General features: G+C 49.6%; 1 protein-coding gene across 5 annotated transcripts in view; it reads right to left on the reverse strand.

Annotated features, from left to right (window-relative positions):
* Fam53b (family with sequence similarity 53 member B) overlaps positions 1-17,927 on the reverse strand; it is a 103,047-nt gene that overhangs the window by 27,357 nt on the left and 57,763 nt on the right. For all 5 annotated transcript variants that reach the window (XM_051193190.1, XM_051193191.1, XM_051193192.1 and 2 more), the window contains exon 4: positions 16,983-17,746. In XM_051193190.1, coding sequence (XP_051049147.1) covers positions 16,983-17,746 — 764 coding nt within the window. The remainder of the gene's footprint in view (positions 1-16,982; positions 17,747-17,927) is intronic.

Genomic DNA, 17,927 nt, shown 5'->3' on the forward strand with positions numbered 1-17,927 from the left:
CACCCTCCATGCAAAAGCTTTCTGCTTCTCTGCCTACCACCTCTAACCTATCACCCATGTTTCTTGTCTTCACAACACCATCTGACATGGTCATCTTTGCTCTTGCTTACTGTCCATCCATACTAGGCAGCAGCTTCCAGAGAGCAGGGCCCTCAGCCATCCTGTTCCACACTGGACTTGACTGTCTGCACCTATATAATATACCTGCACCAGACAGAACCTGCACCAGAACAGATGAATACAGAGAGGGAAGGATGGGTTATGCTTTCATTGTCCAGGATAGTAGGCTTCCAGAAAGAAATAGATTTAAAACGGGTAACAGAGACTTATAGTAGGTCCCTTCTAAGTACAAAGGGATCCTCCAGGAGGGTGCCTAGATCCTACCTGATGCCGTGGGTCCCAAGACCCTGGGAGACAGACATGCAAGCGAGTATGTTTGGGGCCAACTCATTAAACACAAGTCCATCTATGTGTGGCACTGTGGGACACAGCAGGCACCATGGACCTACAATCCCTGAATGCCTGTGGGCCAGTGGTCTCAGGGAGCTATGCAATGTATAAGACAAAGGTGTTCCGAAGCAGCACAGTTATGACAGAAGGGTTGGCTTGGAGAAAGTGACACACTGCATACTGTAAAGACACTATCCAGCTGATTGTGCAGGGTCCTGGTGCAGAAACGATAACCTGTTTCTTGGGTGAACTGCAAATACCTGGGGAGGCCATGATCAACTTAGCCAGCAAATGCAGCCCTTCTGAATGGACAATGGAGCTGATTAAAGAACATATGACATGTGGCCTATCCTGATGGAGTTGTATGGTTTGGAGTTAAAGAGGAAGGAGAAATGCTATAAAACAAGGGCACAACGGCATCAGTGACTTCATAGAGCTTGACCTAAGAGCCCAAATGAATTGAATTCAACTCTTTGCACAGGAACAAGAAGATAAAAGTGTGTGCGTGCATGCAGGCAGGTACGTACGCGCGCGCGCGTGTGCGCGCGCACACACACACACACACACACACACACACACACACGCAAAACAATGTGCCTTTGGGGCTGGAGAGATGATGGCTCAGTGGTTAAGAACACTTACTCCTTTTGCAGAGGATCCAAGTTTGGCTCCTAGCACCATCAAGTGGCTCACAACCACTTTTAACTCCAGCTTCAGGGGATGTGACCCCTCTTCTGACATCTACAGGCACCTGCACACATGTGGCACACACTCTCTCATACACACATGTACATATCATTAAAAATTAATAAGTCTCGGGCTGGGTGTTGTGTCGCACGCCTTTAATCCCAGCACCTAGGAGGCAGAGGCAGGTGGATCTCTGTGAGTTCGAGACCAACCTGGTCTACAGAGTGAGTTCCAGGACAGCTAAGACTGTTATGCACAGAAAACTTGTCTCCAGAAACAAACAAACAACAAAAGAAATTAATAAATCTTTGAAAAATGATATTTCAAAAAGCCCTGCCTTAGCTGCAGAGTAAGAAATGGACACTAAGCTCCACACTTGGTCTAAGCAGCTGTCCTTTCATTTTCCCGTTTTGAGGAATAAACTCTGATGTCTCATCATTGCTCCACAACATATCTGGACAATTTAAAATTGGCTCTTGAATCTATGGAGTCAATGGACTCCTGAAGCTAAAGAGGACCTCTAGAGTCTCTATTCAATATTACAATTGTTTAGAAAAAGAATGGCAGGTCTACCTCAAGCCCTGAAACATGGCCACCCTGTGACTCTGGAAGAATTTCATGTCCTGTACTTTAGATCTCACGGGGTCTTTTTAAAACGTTTTGAACTTTAAGCTTCTTACACACATATTTTGTACCTAAGAACAACAATAAATAATGAATCAAAAGATTACAATTTTTCTCTTGAGGCAGGGCAACATGGTGTTGGCTGGGCTTGAACCCCTTAGCCTTGTGAGGCATGGGACTGTATACATGCACCAACATATCCAGCTTGAAGTCGCTTAAGCTGATAGACTAGAATGCTAGTGTCCACAGTGAATGGGCCACTTGTTTTCTCCTATGTTTTACAGTGAGGAAGCAGAGGCTCAGGGAAATTCTATGCCTTGCAAAAGTCCCACAGCCACATCCATCCACAACAGCTCCACCTGTTCCAATGACCTTGCTCCTGGCCTGTTCTCAGCCTCCTCCTGGCAGCCACAGGATCCTTCCAACCTGCCATTTTCCTCCTTGGCCACTGAAGGCAGCTAGCATGATATGTAGGACAGGCTAACCGCAAATGTTAAGACTACAGAAACACAAATGACACTCTAGCAGAGTCTGGGTCATAACAGGTGACATCCTTTTCAGTGAAATCTTGGTCTGTCCCTAGCCTCATCTAGCAGACAGCCCTGTGTGAGGAGGAAATGGCCTGGGGGAGGGTGGGGGTGGCCGAGGAGGGTTTTGCTAGACATCACCCTAAAGAAAACCCTGCTGGGATGAGGAGTAGGGATATGATTGGCCATTATTCTGTACATTGTGCCACCAAGTGGCTATGGGTCATCTCAGCAGGGGTCCCAGGCCATATGCTGCCTCCTGCACATGGCCATGTGTCCAGCCCTGGTAACACACTAACTCCATTCCTGAGAATGGGCAGGTGCCTTGGCAAACTACCTTTCACCCCAGCAACGTAGAAAGGAGGTGGCAGATTTTGAGATAAAGGGCTTCAACTGCCTACTAGGCCTTCTCCTGCCATTGGATCCTCAACCCCTATAGTCCTTGGTGGCTATGCCCTGAGTCCAATCCCCACGCCAGCTAGGACTAGCACATGGCTTCTAGTAAGCCATTTCATCAAGTCTCTGTATTTCTGTCCTCAGCCATAATCTGGTGTGCCATCGGCAATACCTGCATTAGGGCTAATGTGAGGAGTAGCAGCCCAATTTGCATACAGGATTCAGAACGGTGCTCCCTATCAGTGTTTCTGCAGGGCTTACAATTCCATTGTTACCACCTAGTCCTTTCTCTAGGGTCCCTAGAATGTTTTTGGTGCCTTGGTTTAGCATGTGTTCCATCTCAGCTAAATGTTTATGTACCCCTTTCCCAGGAAGAAACAGGTTAAAGCATGTATCGGCCCCAGTGTAGAAGCTACACAGAGGGAGCTTCTACAATGCATGGAACATCCTAGCCTCGGAAGCTAACTCCCTTTGGAAAACTGCGATCCCTGCCGCTCCCACGTCTAAGTCTGAGCAGACTGTTGCCCCAAGCCCCTACATGGCTGCCCCAAGGGGCCAGGGAAGGAACTGAAGGGATGTGGAGGATGTTACTCAAGACTAGCTTTGCATCATTCCACATGTCCTCATCATTCACCAGTTCAAATCAAGCCTGCACCAATATCCATGATGTGGACACTGAGAACTTTGCAACTTTATTCCTGGAGATGCTCTGGACTCTGAATAGCACTCCTGGCTCTGGGCGGGCTGCTGCAGTTTCAACCCTGGGAAGGGCCTCTGCTCACTGAGCTTGAGGTGGGGCACAGGATAAAACTGCAGCCACATGAGGCTTTTAAATGGTGGAGCCAGCCTTCCCCACCCTTATTTTTACAATGCTGCCTCAAAACCACTTTTCAGGACCAAGCTACTTTTCTTACAAATTAATGTCCTCTAGCAACTTCCGAGCTGGTTGTCCACCTCGGTCAGAGAATACATCAGGTCAGCAGGGAGACTCCTAGGTCCCTAGCCTGGGAGAATTTTCCAGAGCTTGGTCTGAATGATGAGAATCCCAGCCCCACCCTTGGCTGCCTGGGTTTTGTTCCACCATGTTGAGTGGCACAGCCTCACCAAACTTCTTCGATGGACAGGAGGGAATGAAAGCAGAGGAAATGAACACTCCCTGCTCTGGCCCACGCTTTCTCAGGCATGGCAAGGACTCAGGGGCAGCCTGGAAAGAACACTGCAGGACTGGACAAGCAGCCCAGCCAATGCTTCCAGCCAGTGTGGGGACATGGTGCTCCTGTGCACCAAGAGGCAGAATAGGCAGTCCACTCCAAGGCAGGGTGCCCAGGTACCCCATTTCCACGGCCCCTTCCCTGGCACCATTCTTATTTGCAACCCTGGGAGCACAGGAATGGCCACATGGGAGACAGCTTAGGGTGAAGCAGAGCCTGAGGCAATCATGGGGTGGGCCATGGACGTCACTGCCACATTCCTGACCAAGATAATTGTTCTGAGCCCTTTCAAGGACCAGCTTTTGGTGAGAAGGTGCTACATAATCCAGCCTCTTTCTAAATAGGGAAACTGAGGCACTGGGCTATCTAGCTCCTACAGCTCTCCCTGTAGGCCGTGGGGCCACTGTTAGAAAGCCCCAGCCTTGCCAGAACTCAGCCTCACTGTTGCATCAGGAAAGCCACAGATGCCACACGTATAAAGAGGCTCCGTGTGAAAAGAGAACCTCATTACGCAATCAGACTCTTCACCTGGACAGTCTGAGGTGAAAGCTGTCACCATCCCTGGAAGATATGTTTCTAAAGTCCCACTTCACAGTTTCTTGTGTAAAACAGCAAGGAGCTGTTTTCTCAGGCTGTAAGGACAACACCTGATTGCCTATGTCCAGGAGCAGCATATGCCACCCTTATTGCTAAGTATCACTGATGCAGCAGTTGACTGCCCATCAAGAAACTAGGCCTTTGTCCCACTTCATTAGTTCTTTCGTTCGTTCGTTCGTCCATTCATTCATTCATCCAAAGTAAGTATCCAATAAACTACCTGCATGTCTATGTTATAGGTGTGGGTCCCCCAGAGCATAGGGAGCATACAAAATTCATATCTATCACACAGCTCAGGAGCAACTCCTGACATGGCTAGGTTACCACACCACCAACACTGACCCCATTAGCAAGCAAAGACCAAGTGAAAGATGGTCATAGAAATGGGAAGGGATCACAACTGGACCTGTTCCCTATCCTTGTCTCTGAATGTCATGTGACTATGGCCCCCTAAGACCACAAGTCATCCACAAGCTCTGGTCTTCACCTGCCTTTTCCCCTGCTGCTAATCTGGGCTAGCCTGGCACTGAAGCTGGAGATGTTTCAGCTTCTTTCTGAAGCAGAGTCAAGTGAGCTAATCTCCTTCTGCAGCCTCATCCCTGCCCCAAAGGGGACCTGTGGGCACAGGACACATATGCAAAGTGCCTGTCTGAGGCCTGAGAGGAAGAGAAGGTATCACTTTGTTATTTGCATGTTGATCAAAGTTTCAGCGGGTGGGGCCTAGGGTCAATGAAGTACAGGACTCCAGTAAAAGGTTCCCAACATGAACCATGTCCTCCTCCTTCCTGGGAAGAAAGGACAGTGGCAGGAAGCTGACCAGATAGGTGACCCAAACCACAGAGAGGACAGAGTTAGCATTAGAGTAAGGTGACAAGGTAAGGATCTAACTCAGGGCCCAGGTGCAAGAAGAACCCATAGCTGGGCTGCCTAAGGCCAAAAACAAACCACAGTGACCTCCTACGGAGGAGTCTGTCTGCATCCAAGGCCCTTCCAAAAGCTAGGATGGTCAAATTCAATACACATTCTGATGTGGTCAAGGTCAAATTCAAATTTCTACCAAATGGCCGAGCAATGCTAGGTGCTGGTAGGAGAATGACCCACCCAGCCTGAGCGGAGAACTTTTCGTGGCCACTTTCTGGCATCTGACAAGAGTTTGCTATGATCTTAATCTAGTCTAGGATTCATAATTTCCCAGAGGGCCTACCAGTAGCCTCCATTTCCCAATATCTCACCCCACTCCCACCTAAGGATTATGTAAAAACCAGTTATCTGCCCCAAGTCTGATGGGTATGTAACAACTTGAACTCACCTTCTCCTACCAATCTGGGAGTCTCTGGGTCAAGTTTCCAAGGTTTCCTGAGCAAGGTATTAAACACCTCTGGACCCCAGCACATCTTCCAGTAAACAGTTCACAGGAATATTATGAGGCTAAAATGAGCTGACCGGTGGGTGGGGTGGGTGGGTGTCAAATCTAAATATAGGCTGTAATGGTCTCCAGCTGCAGCCCCAGGCCCAGGCCCAGGCCCAGGCCCACACAGACCGAGGCACCAAGAATCTCATGAGGCTTACATCTTACTCGCCCAAGAAACCACCTCTTCATGCTGGAGAGGGGACAACTTGAAATCATAGAACCCCCCTTCCGAATAACTCCTAGAATTGTCCAACACTAGTGAATCAAACACAGGCTCACTCAGAGCCTAAGTTCCCTTCCCGGAAGCCTGTAACATGGCTTGGGGGCTTCACCTGCTCTTTGGGGCTGTGGCCCACTCTTTCAACATCCACATTTCTCAGGGCTCTAAAAATGACCCCATCACGATCAAGAACATTTGCCTGGTCTTGCCAGGTTCCTCTCACGTGCTGGGTGCCCCAATATCCCAGGAGGGCAGGTCTAACACTGCCAAAACATGCTGAGGGCTGGTTAGCTGGCTCAGGGGGGGTGGGGGGGAAGGCATGTGACCCAAAACCTGATGATGAGTTTGGCCCTGGAAAGCCATATGGTGAGATGAGGGAACTGGCGCCCACAGCGCCCAACTTCAGCAGAAGAATATCAGGCAAACCGAGGCTGGGGGAAGAGAGCTGGCCTCTCCTGACTATTTCCTGTGCGGGCACAGTCACCCAAACACATGTGACCAACAGCAGAGCAGTCTGCTCCTTTCTCAGCCGCTGCTTCAGCAGGCTACTCGTCCAGGGTACTCATCCCTCTGCCCTCTCTTCAGGTCTGGCCAGCTGTGGAGCCTTCAGACTGGAGGCTGCCAAGCCCCCGGAAGGGCTGTAGGGAGCAGCTTCCTGCAGTTGCTTCTCTGAGACACTGGTTCTTCCCAAACCTAGTTACACATACTCGTAGTGTCTTCCTTGAAGCCAATGGGTGGTCTGTCCTGGCCAGGGTCTGGCTGATCCGAGGGGCATGCCACACTCCCTTACACAGAACTCTGACAAGGGCAGCTGCCTCACCACCTGCTTTATGAATGACAGATGCATGGTGTGGCCTTGCACAACATCAGGGCAGGACTGGGAGCCTGATGACCTTTAGAGATATGCACTGATTCAAGTTGACTGCTTATGAAGGAAGCCTCCCTGGGAGTTGTTTCATATTGTAGGGCCTAGCATGTTTTCTAAAAGAATTTATTAAAAAGCCATCCTTCCCCATGCCCGAAAGGACTATCTAAGAGTTTTTAGTCTGACTGTCAAAGGAGACACTGTAGATCCTGTGGCCATAAAGAGCGATTAACCCACACTTAATCAAGTTAGACCAAGTCCTGTGGCAAGGGAACTGCAGCAGAGAGCTGGTTTTCCTATATGGAATTCATTTTCCTTGGCTCTCCACTGAGGCTAGAAGCTGCACAAAAGAGGATGAATCCAGATGGCTGAAACCATAGAATGTTCTAGATTAATCACCTGTCAACAGGAAAGGCTGCTAATGCAGTGCTTGGGGTGGCAGAGGACCACATCCAAAAGGCGCAACAGCACCTGAGCCTGAGAGCGGTGGTCCTACAAACAACGGCAGCCTGCGCATCTCAGGAATGGTGCAGCCATGCTCAGCTCTGGGCCAGACTCAGCCATCCAGCTCATGTCCACCTCAAGGACACCTCTGCTTCCTTTGCCGGGCCTTGCCGAGGCTTTCCCAACCCCGTTGGCACCACACTACTCAGGGCCGGTGATCCTTTAGGGAATGCATTGTTCTGATGTCCTTGATGAGGGATCAGGAGCTAGATGACAGAGGCCAAACTCCTTCCTGAGCCTGTCAAATGTCCTCTTCCCTGCATCCTGAAGTCCACTGGGGTTTATTCAGATTTATGTGGCGAGTCAAATGGGCTGCCATAGCCCCACCTTTTTTTTTTTTTTAGGAGGTGCCACCCCAGCTGTTGTAAACTGACCAGATATGATGCAGCTGAGATGAGATCCAGCATGACAAGCACTCAAAACCATGGGAGAACCCTTCTGCGCCCTATGCCAGCCCAGCCCTCCTTTAGCACTGAGTTTGGAGCTTGGGCTAGGGAACCTACTCTCTAGTGAACAAGGACAACACTATTTAGCAGAAAGAAAAGGCAGCCTGGCTGATAAACCACTACTATTCAATACCCGAGGTGAGGTGGCTCTATGGACACTTGATGAACTACCAGGTTTCATTTGTACTAAGAATCAAGCAAGAAAAAATGTGGGCTGGGAAGATGGCTTGAAGGGTAGAAACACTAGCTATGCACAAACAAGGACCTAAAACAATCTATGTAATAGAGGGATGCATAGTGTGAGTTTCTGTATTCCTAGTACTCTTGGAGGAATATGGGAGGTGGGACAGGAGACTCTCTAGGACTCCACAGGCCAGACAGCCAGGCATACACAGTGGAAAAACAACAGAGGCCTGGTCTCAAACAAGGTGGAAGGTGAGGACCAACAATTGCTGAGGCTGTCTCCTGACCTCTACATGTGTGCTACGGCATGCACTTGCCTGTATGCACACAAGAAAAAAAGACAGTCAAAGTATGCAAACTGGATCAGAGGGACCTATAATCAGTAAACTCTAAACAGAATACTCTAACCGAAGTTACAAATGTTGGGTGAAAGTAAGGGTGGGTGACTCTGCCCAGTGCCTGCTACACAGGGAAATTAGAGGCCAATAGCAACAACCGCACTTTGCTGGGTCCTGTACTCCCCACCTTCATGTATCTGAGCCCTTAAAACAAACCAGCATGTCCACTGCCCACCTGTTCTAGTCTGCAGTCAAGCTTGCCAACAGCACCTTGACTGGCCTCCGTGTGTGTGTGTGTGTGTGTGTGTGTGTGTGTGTGTGTGTGTGTGTGAGAGAGAGAGAGAGAGAGAGGGGGGGGGGGGGAGGCGGTCTATCTCTACACAGCCCCAGCTGTCCTATAACTCACTAAGTAGACCATGCTGGTCTCGAACTCAGAGATCCAAGTTCAAATCTGCCCCTGAGCACTGGCATTAAAGGTGTCCGCCACATACCCAGCTCACCTACTTTGGTTTTTGAGACTGGTTCTCTTACTGGGACTGAAGTTCACTGATTTGGCTATAATGACCTGCCTGTCCCCATCTCCCTAGTGCTACCTACCCCCTAGACAGGGATACTAAGGCATACAAAGGTGACAAAAATGTCCCAGGATGAAGACCTCTCTTCGCTGCCCCAGATAAAGGGTTCCAGCGAGAAGCAGGTCCTGCCTCCCTCCAGCCTCTGTAGCCTCATTACTTCAGCTCATGTACTCTCTCTTACGTCTTCAGCAACCTAGGAATAACACAGACATTTCTCTACAACGTCCTCTGAGGGCTCTTGGAGGTGAACTAGTCACATGCTAGTAACAATGGCCCACAGGTCCTTTCTACAGTGGCCCGGATAGCTATTCTGGAGCTATCCTGAGTGGCGCTGAGACCTCAGCAGGAGATGTCTTCCTTCTGCCCATAGGCTGTGGCCCCTGAACTCTGTGCCAGCCCCATCCTGGTCCGGTAAGCCAAGGGTGCTCCAAGTTTGAACAGGAAGCTCCACGGGATCTCATCTAGCTAACTGTTATAGGGAAGAAAAGGAACCCACTTCCCCAGAGTCCTGGAGCCCCCAGAGCACCACTGCCTCTCAACTGAGGCAGAGAAAAATCACCAAGTGGCATACGAAGCTGCCTCCCTGGCATAGCTCCAGGAGAACTCCTATTTTATTTTTATTTTTTTTTCCTCTCTTCCCCAAGAGATCAAAGCTATTATGTCAACACTGGGCCCTGATCTGAGTGGCCGTCAGTGGACTGCTTATGCAACCTGATGATAGAGCCTGGGAACAGGAAGGGTTCCTAGTATTTGAGGAGGATTTTCCTGAAGCATAGATTTTCCCCCTCCAAGATGCTATGGCACCTTGGATACACCTATCTCTGAGAGAAAAGAAAGGCCATGTGACAAGTGTTCCAACCCCAGCCCGATCCACAGCTGGTTTGATCCACCAACAACACATACCCAGCACGATGACCAGAGCTGCAGAGTAGCTCTGCCAGGGGAGATGACCCTCGAACACAGGAGGAAAGCTGCAGGCTCTTCAGCTGCAGCAGCTTCTTTTTGTAATTTCTTTTTCTTAAAGTTTGTGTATATTCACGTGTATGTAAGAATGCACACACCTGGGCTGGGGGACAGCTCAGCCGTTAAGGCCAGGTTCATAACCATAAATATAAGAATGCACACACCCGTGTGAGTGTGCAGGCCGGAGGAAGGCAGTGCCCTCTGTTACTTCCCACCTCACTTTTAATTATTTTTGATGGATTTATTTATGTATGTGAGTGTTTTGCTCACAGGTATGTCTGTGTATCACATGTATGCCTGGTGCCCAGAGAGATCAGAAAGGGCACTGGATCCCCTGGAACTCGAGTTACAGACAACTGTGAGCCACCATGTGGGCACTGGGAATCAAACTCAAGTCCTCTACAAGAACACGTGTTCTTAACCACTGGGCCATCTCTCTGGGCCTCTGCCTCCTATCTTTCAGCTAGGCTGGCAGTCTCTGCCCCTCCCCTACCCAGCTGGAGTTACAGGTGTGCACAAGACCACACTCAGCTCTTCACATGGGTGCTGTGATCTGCTAGCATGCACTCTTAACCACTAAGCCATTTTACAGTCCCTCGTCTTTCTTTTCTATAAACCTAAGTTCAATTGAAAATGAGATGCTGGATCCACAGTACATGACTTCTCTCTATTCTCTTGAGAAAGGCAATTGCAAATGCCCAAGTGTGCACAGTTCAGATCAGAAATGGCAGGATAAGGTACAGAGCTCTGAGTTGTCTGACTTCAAAGCTCCCATTATACCCCACTAGGAACAGTCCCAGGGAAAGGCCAGGTGGAGGGAGAGGGACTCCTGAAGGCCTGAGTATGACAGTTTCCGGCCTTCCCGTGATTTTCAACTCACTAAATGGCTTTGGGCAAGTCTCTGACCCCTGCTATGTGCCGAGGGCCATATTCACCAGTGAGGGAGGGGATAAACAGCACAGGAAAAGCAGGTGGTGCTCAACCACTCATCAGGCAGGTGTGGCTGCCAGGGTGGCCTCTTCCAAGTTCACCTGAACAGACTGCCATGACTGGTTGGCAATGGCTGTCAAGAGCAGAGAAGAAGGCAAGGTAGGTTACTGTGCCCAAAGCTGCCATGGCTCAGCATCCGCAAGCCCCAAGAACCCAGGTCCTCTGTTTGGGTCAAGCCCATCTGAAGGCTCTATTCCCATGTGCTGATGGGGGCTGTTTTCACTTTGATTCAATATAACCCAGAGTTTCACACCAGCCTGCGTTCCATGTTACAGAAGCTCCACCTCCAAATTCCTCTCCCTACCATCAGTTCAGTTTCCCATCTCAGCAGCAAAGCTGATGAGGGTTCAAGGCAAGCCACAGGTGAGGCATTGGGAGAAGGCCACAAAGGCTTAGGCCATTCAGGCCTACAGCCAGGGATCTGACCAAGAAAATGGAAGGCTGACCCACAACTTCCAAGGCTGCCTGAGTAAGAAATCACACATCTAGCAGCATGAAGAGACTCTCCACATGCTAGCTAGGAGGGCCTGTCCTTGTTAAAGGCAGTTCCACTGGTACACAAAGCAGAGATGAGGCTGGCTGGAAGGAGCCAGGTCCAAGGGTGACTCTGCCCAGCAGAGCCACGAGGCATCACTAAGCATCTGTTATAACACCCCCGCTGTCTGCAACAGCAGCCCCTCAGCCAGCACAGCCCTGTGGCCCTGATCCACCAGGCTCTCTGAACTCATGGGCAAGACCCCAGCTCCCAGACCATATGCCAGCATGCTTATTTCTACCTCATGTTCTTTCCTGCCCCAGAGCACCCCAGCCAGCTTTCATGAGTTTCTCAAACATCTGCTAACACAACAGTTGCTGCCTGTTCTGGGGCCTCCTTGGGGAGCTTGAGGATGCAGTGTGTGGGCAGCTGCAATCAATCAAACCTCTGTTTCGGCATCCCGAGCCCTCCCTATGAATGTCTTGCTTCTGTTTGAAGCTCTGTTGAAAAATATAATTTGTTTTCTCTTTCAAACTGACCAGCCTGGAGTTAAAAACACAGCACCCAGGGGCATGGCATTCATGAGCAATCTTATCAATTGTCGCTTTTCTGAAGTCTTTGCTCACATACATGATCCACGCCTAAATGGCCATGCATAACTCGGTACTTGCTGGGAGACAAGCAATTGTCTGGCAGACAGGCCAGGTCTCAAATGAAGCAGTTAACTATCAATGTCGGGTAAAGTCCTGCTGCTAAAACAGCTTTCATGCTCAGACCAGCCCCACCCTCAATGTTATACACTGGAACTGTACAAACAGGAGGCTGTAGCTTCACAGAACACCACAGGCAACAGGACCTCGGAAGATCACCTGAGGAGGAAAGCATGGAAGATCCACAGGTCCAGACCCAGGCAGGACTGGACTTTATGCTGCCTTTGAACAGCTCACAACACAGAGCAGAGGCCATAACTAAAAACACAGGGAGGGTGTCGTTTCCCTCCTGGGGTCTTCTTTCCTACAATCAGCCTACAAAACCCAGACAGCAGTGTCACCAGCAGTCTCATTTGGCATCCCAGTCCACAACCCTAACACTGTGATTTTAAGAAGACATGAGCAAAGACAATTGGAAAGCAATTCGTTACTGCATTTCAGCTTCACGGCCGAGAGGGGCAAGGGCCATTGCTGCTGGCTAAGACAGCTGTGCCCCAGCAGGAGAGGGGGTGGCTGTGGGCTCCAAGGACATTCAGTCTTGGTTTCAAGATTGCTTGCTGGGAACTGGGAGAGAATGCTCACATATGTCCAACTTCCAGTGGAGGGAGGTGAATCCTATTCTGTCACCATTTCATCAGCCCTGGCTCGAAAGATGGCCAGCGGACTGCCTCCTTGCCATTTACAAGAGAAAAGGACAAGGCGAGAGGATGAACAAGCACGGAGTGGTCAGTGGCTAAGACAGAAAGTGGCACTAGGACAGGAAGGAGCCAAACAGCAGTATCTATAATAGAAGACAGGCTGCACTTCTGAGAACACTCAGAACATGTATATCAACCGCCCTTGCAATTGCTCACACCTCTTCTCTAGCCCTACCAAGTGCAATGGTGAGTTGTACTTATTAGCACTCACCATGTGCCACCGGGTAACACAGCGTTGTATGCACACATGTATGGTCAGACATACAAATCTATAGTTCTCACAAAAACTACAGATAGGCATACAAACAGAAAGACACCGAGATACATGCGCACACACTATAATGTACATTATATTGGTAAACCTGCAATGTGCTGTTTGAGCTCACTGAAAAGCTGCCTGGGAAGTAGGGTTACTCTCTACTTCAGACCCAAGAAAGTGTGTCTCGAAGTGTGTTCTACAAGATGGCCTGTCTGTGGATGGTCTCCCTGGCCCCAGCTCAGTGACAGGGAAAAGAACAGGAAAATAGTGCAAAAGCATAAACATTATGCCCTTTAGAAGGTGAAGTATGAGCTGAGGATGTAGCTCTGAGCAGGAATGCTTGCCTAGGATATGCAAAGACCCAGCTACTAGCTATTTATTCTTTTATTTGATTTGCTATATACTAAAAATTCACTCATTTAAAACCAAAAACAGAGCTATCCTGAAGCATTCTCCAGATTATACAGAACACACACACACACACACACACACACACACACACACACACACTATATGCACACTAGTTTCCCTAACTACCCCCATAGTTCTGTGTTGGTTATGGACCTGCTACACAGCAAAGTTAAGCAAACTGCCAGGGGCTCCAGCATCATAACCCCTTTTCCAGAGGCTTTCTGGTTTGTCAACACCCCTCCTAAATATGCATGCAGAAGTAACTAACTACTCTGTCCAGAAAGGGTCTGGCAGGCCTAGGAACCAGCAGAGCCTCAGTACCCTCAGGAGGTTGTAATGGATGAGCCCTGACATAAAACGTCTAGACCTCAGGGCTCTTTGCCCTCTTTTGTCATCTGGCTCTTAGATCTCATCCTGACTAAGTTCTTTTTCTACAGGTAGGTCAGAGAGCACTGGCTCCCATCAGCTGCATAAAGGCCAAAGGGAAGCCACACAAGCTCACATAGCCTCAGGGTCTCCTCTGGGCCCCAGTGGGTCCCTCAGGGGAGTTGGTTTATCAGAACACCAGCTGTTCCAAAGGTCTAACCAAAAAGGCACTTTGTGCCTTTATCTAAAGTGGTCATACACCTGGTCCCAGAAGCCATGTTCAAAGAGGTTCCTTCACAAGAATGCACAACTGGGGTGAATCTACTAACCAAGATCGAAGACCTATGAAACAGTTTGGGAAGCAGCTCAAGGAAGAAAGGACTGCACCAATCGAAGGCCAAGCCTATCCTACAGCCATGGAAAACCATCTACAAGTTCTTCCTCCGCAGACACGCAGACCTTGTACTCTTCTCAGCTACAAATGTCCAGAGAAGCCACAGCAAGCAGAGGTTGCAGCATGCAGAGGTTGCTGTCCCACCACAACCATTCATTAGCAATGTGTGGGTCTCTGTAGACCAATGACATACCTGCCTGTTGGGAACCCAGGCCTGGGACCCTATAGTGTCCTGACTGAGTCCAGGACTCTTTTTAAAAAATGTGTATGAATGTTTTGCCTGGATGTATGCATGTGTATCACATGCATGCCTGGTGCCCCTGAAGGCCAGAGGAGGGCATCAGACTCCTTGGAAATGGATTATGGGCAATTTTGAGCCACCATGTGGGTACAAGAGCCAAACCTACGTCCTCTTCAAGAACAGCAAATGCACTTAGCCACTGAGCCATCTCTCCAGGCCCCCAAGCGAAGACTCTTTACAAACATAAGGACTGTCTCAGGCCTGGATATCAGGCCCCTTGGCAAGTAAGGACCACCTCCTGAGACCATATATTATTACATGGGGAGCCAAAGCAGTAAGAACCACAGAGCACCATGGAAAGGCAGTTGGCAGAGAGAGATGCTTGCTGGGACACCATACTCAGGGTCTGACCTCTGGCGATAAGGTGCACAGTCTTTCCAAGGGACTTTCTCCTTTCCCTGTACCTTGTCCAACCCCGTACTCATGGCCAAGCAGCCAGCCAACGCAGACAGGCTGAACCAGGGTGGCCTTCTCAGGCTCCAGGGCACCTTCCTGGATCTTGGAGGCCTGCCTGGAACTGATGAGGCAATCTATACATTTGGGCACAACCCCACCGAGCAATATATTTTTAAACAGTTTGTATACACGTAAGGCCAGATAATGTCTTCAGTGACGCAATGGTGTTATTCCAGCTTGTGGCTAGTGAAATCTAGTAACATGTGTAAGCTGTTTTTACTACCTCTCTAGCTTATTCACTAGTAAAACAGGCTTGGCATTACAAAGTTAACTGAGGCTGTGTGTTGAACCCAGACCCTAGGGCTCTGCATTTCCTTCAGAAGTCATCCAGTGCTGTCCTCCTTTAACCTATTTTAGCCTATCAGGAGAGAGAAACTTCCTCTCAGTATCCAACACACACATGTTCAGTTACTGTCCAGTGAGTAAGTTAGAAAGATCTACCACACAGGAAGAAGGAAGGAGGGAGGAGGGAGGAGGAGAGAAAGGAGGAGGAGAGAAAGGAGGAAGGAGGAAGGGCCTCTGTTGGAACCAAGGTGGAAGTCGTGGAAGCTGGACATGGAAGGGGGCAGGAGCTCTGTCCCAAGTTAACCCATGGGCATAAGTATGGCACAAGCACATCACCAACATGTCCCCAGTTGTCCTGGGTGGGACCTGGGCTCATCTGTAAAAGTGGCTCAAAATTGTGGTCTCTGAGGTCACCTCAGATAGATACCTGTACCTTGTCTTCTGTGGGGGAACTGACAGGCTTGGAAAATAAAAGGAACAGAAGGTAAATTCATGAATTTGTAAGTAGGTGGCTCCAGGGCAGGGAGTCAGTGTGGGGAACCTAAGATTGCTTGTTGGTTATACCTGTCTGATGCAAAAGAGACACCATGAGCCTGCCTGCATTGGGTCTGCCCATGGTCTGAAGAACACGGCCAACCCTGCTGAGACCACTCCCTTACAGCAAACAGAACATCATTTCCTCATCCCAAGCAATAACCAATGTTTTTATACAGAACACCAAAAACTGATATAATACAGCACTGAGAAAGAGGCTTCCTAAATGAGCATGGAGCCAACAGTACCACGTTTTGCCCACCACAGTCATCCATCCTAGAGTTAATGGTCACAAGGACCAACGTCACACCATAGGCCTCACCATCTTGATCGCATCTTAAGACCTCCAGAGCAAGAACCAAATGCAGCCAACCCTCAGGTTCTGACCCTGTCCTGATGACGGTGTCTAATTCCAAGACTGTGTCATTCAGATCAATAGCCAAGAGAAGTGTTGGCATGATGCCAGACTCCAAGACAAAGAGGACAAAGACAGAGGGACCGGAGTGCATGGGAGAGGCTCCTCCTACAACCAGTGCTAGGGACAGTTGGTGGAGGTGGCACAAAGGGTACTGAAAACAATTCCTTGGTACTCTAAATGTGGGACAGTTTAATCAAAGAGACTGATCGCTTCCCACCTTTCCTAAAGTCATTACTCATGGCCCTGGTCTAGGGATCAGTATAATCCTGGTGGTACTGAACACTAGTGTGTGGGTTCCAGGAGAGGAAGTACCAGCAAAGGGCTAGAAGAGGATTAATTAGTGTTTGGTCACCCTGGACTGCTAGCCAATGCCTGCTTCTCGCCATCTGTCTGCTCCTGTTCCACTAGCAATGAGCTTAACAGGAAAAGAACATGCCTCATTTTAAATCAAAAGACCCAGATACTTAAAAAAAAAAAAAAAAAGACAGGAAAAGAACTTGGAGGTTTTTTTTTTGTTTGTTTGTTTGTTTTTGTTTTGTTTTTCAATAGTGCTATTAAAACAAGGGAACTGACTCTTAAACGTTTCTGAAAGTATCACTGTGCACGTAAACTGGCTGGACCAGGACCAGAAGTCCCAGGGAACAGTGAGGTGCTTTTGGAGACTCTTCTAGGCCATTGGGGCACTTACCTGTGCCATCTTGGCAAGGTCTAGAGAAGGCCTTTGCTCTTGCACTTCGTCAGGACGCCGCCGTTTCACACCAATCTTCTTGTCATTAAGGACACATGGCTGGGAGCGGCTGCGGGCAAGCCCACTGGAACGTCTTGCCAGCTCTGGCGTTGAGGCAGGTGTGCTGTTGGCTGAGGGTGGACAGTATTCTGGGAAGGAAAACTGCTCATGTGAGCAAGAGAGGGACCGCTGCAGGTCCAGCCGGCCCCCTCCCACAGGGTGTGGGTCGGGGCTCCAGGCATCGCCCACCTGTCCACAGGGGGCTGAACCTGGTGATTCTTGGCAGGGCTGTCCCCCAAAGCGCTGGTGGCAGGGTGAGGAGAGCCCATTGGCCCGAGCAGGGAGGCTGAAGCTGGAGCTCCGCTGCATGGGGCTGACACCATTGGAGTAGCGCTGGACGCTGCCCCCACTGTAGCATCGTCTCTTCTCCACAGGAGTCCAGACTTTGGACCCCAAGGGCCGCCATGACGTCCGGCAGCTGGACATCTCATCAGAGAAGGATAGTGACCGGCACTGGCGTTTGCTGGGGGGAGCTGAAGGGTTCCCGTTGTGGTCACTGATGCTGAGGTCTTTGATTAGGCTGGTCACTGCACAGGCGGTCACCGCCTCCGGGTGCCACAGGGAGCTACCCTGACACTTTTCAGGCAGACACTCCCAGATGCTGGCACTTGGTTGGTCAATCTGAAGAGGGCATTTTCTGTCCAGGTCTCTCCATCTGTCATTTTCTGGTGCATGAATACAAAGAGAAAACAGGATCTGAGAGGCCTTCACAACACCCTCCGTTCCTTTACCAACAACAGCCTGTTTGCTATATAGTTCTTTGGCACCAAAAGGGTCCTCATAAATCAGACTGTTCAACCTTACTGAATAGATGAAAACTGAGGCCCAGAGGGGTGAGGCCCAACA

The sequence above is a fragment of the Phodopus roborovskii genome, unplaced genomic scaffold (genome assembly GCF_943737965.1).
Source record: "Phodopus roborovskii unplaced genomic scaffold, PHOROB, whole genome shotgun sequence".
Classification (NCBI taxonomy): Eukaryota; Metazoa; Chordata; class Mammalia; order Rodentia; family Cricetidae; genus Phodopus; species Phodopus roborovskii.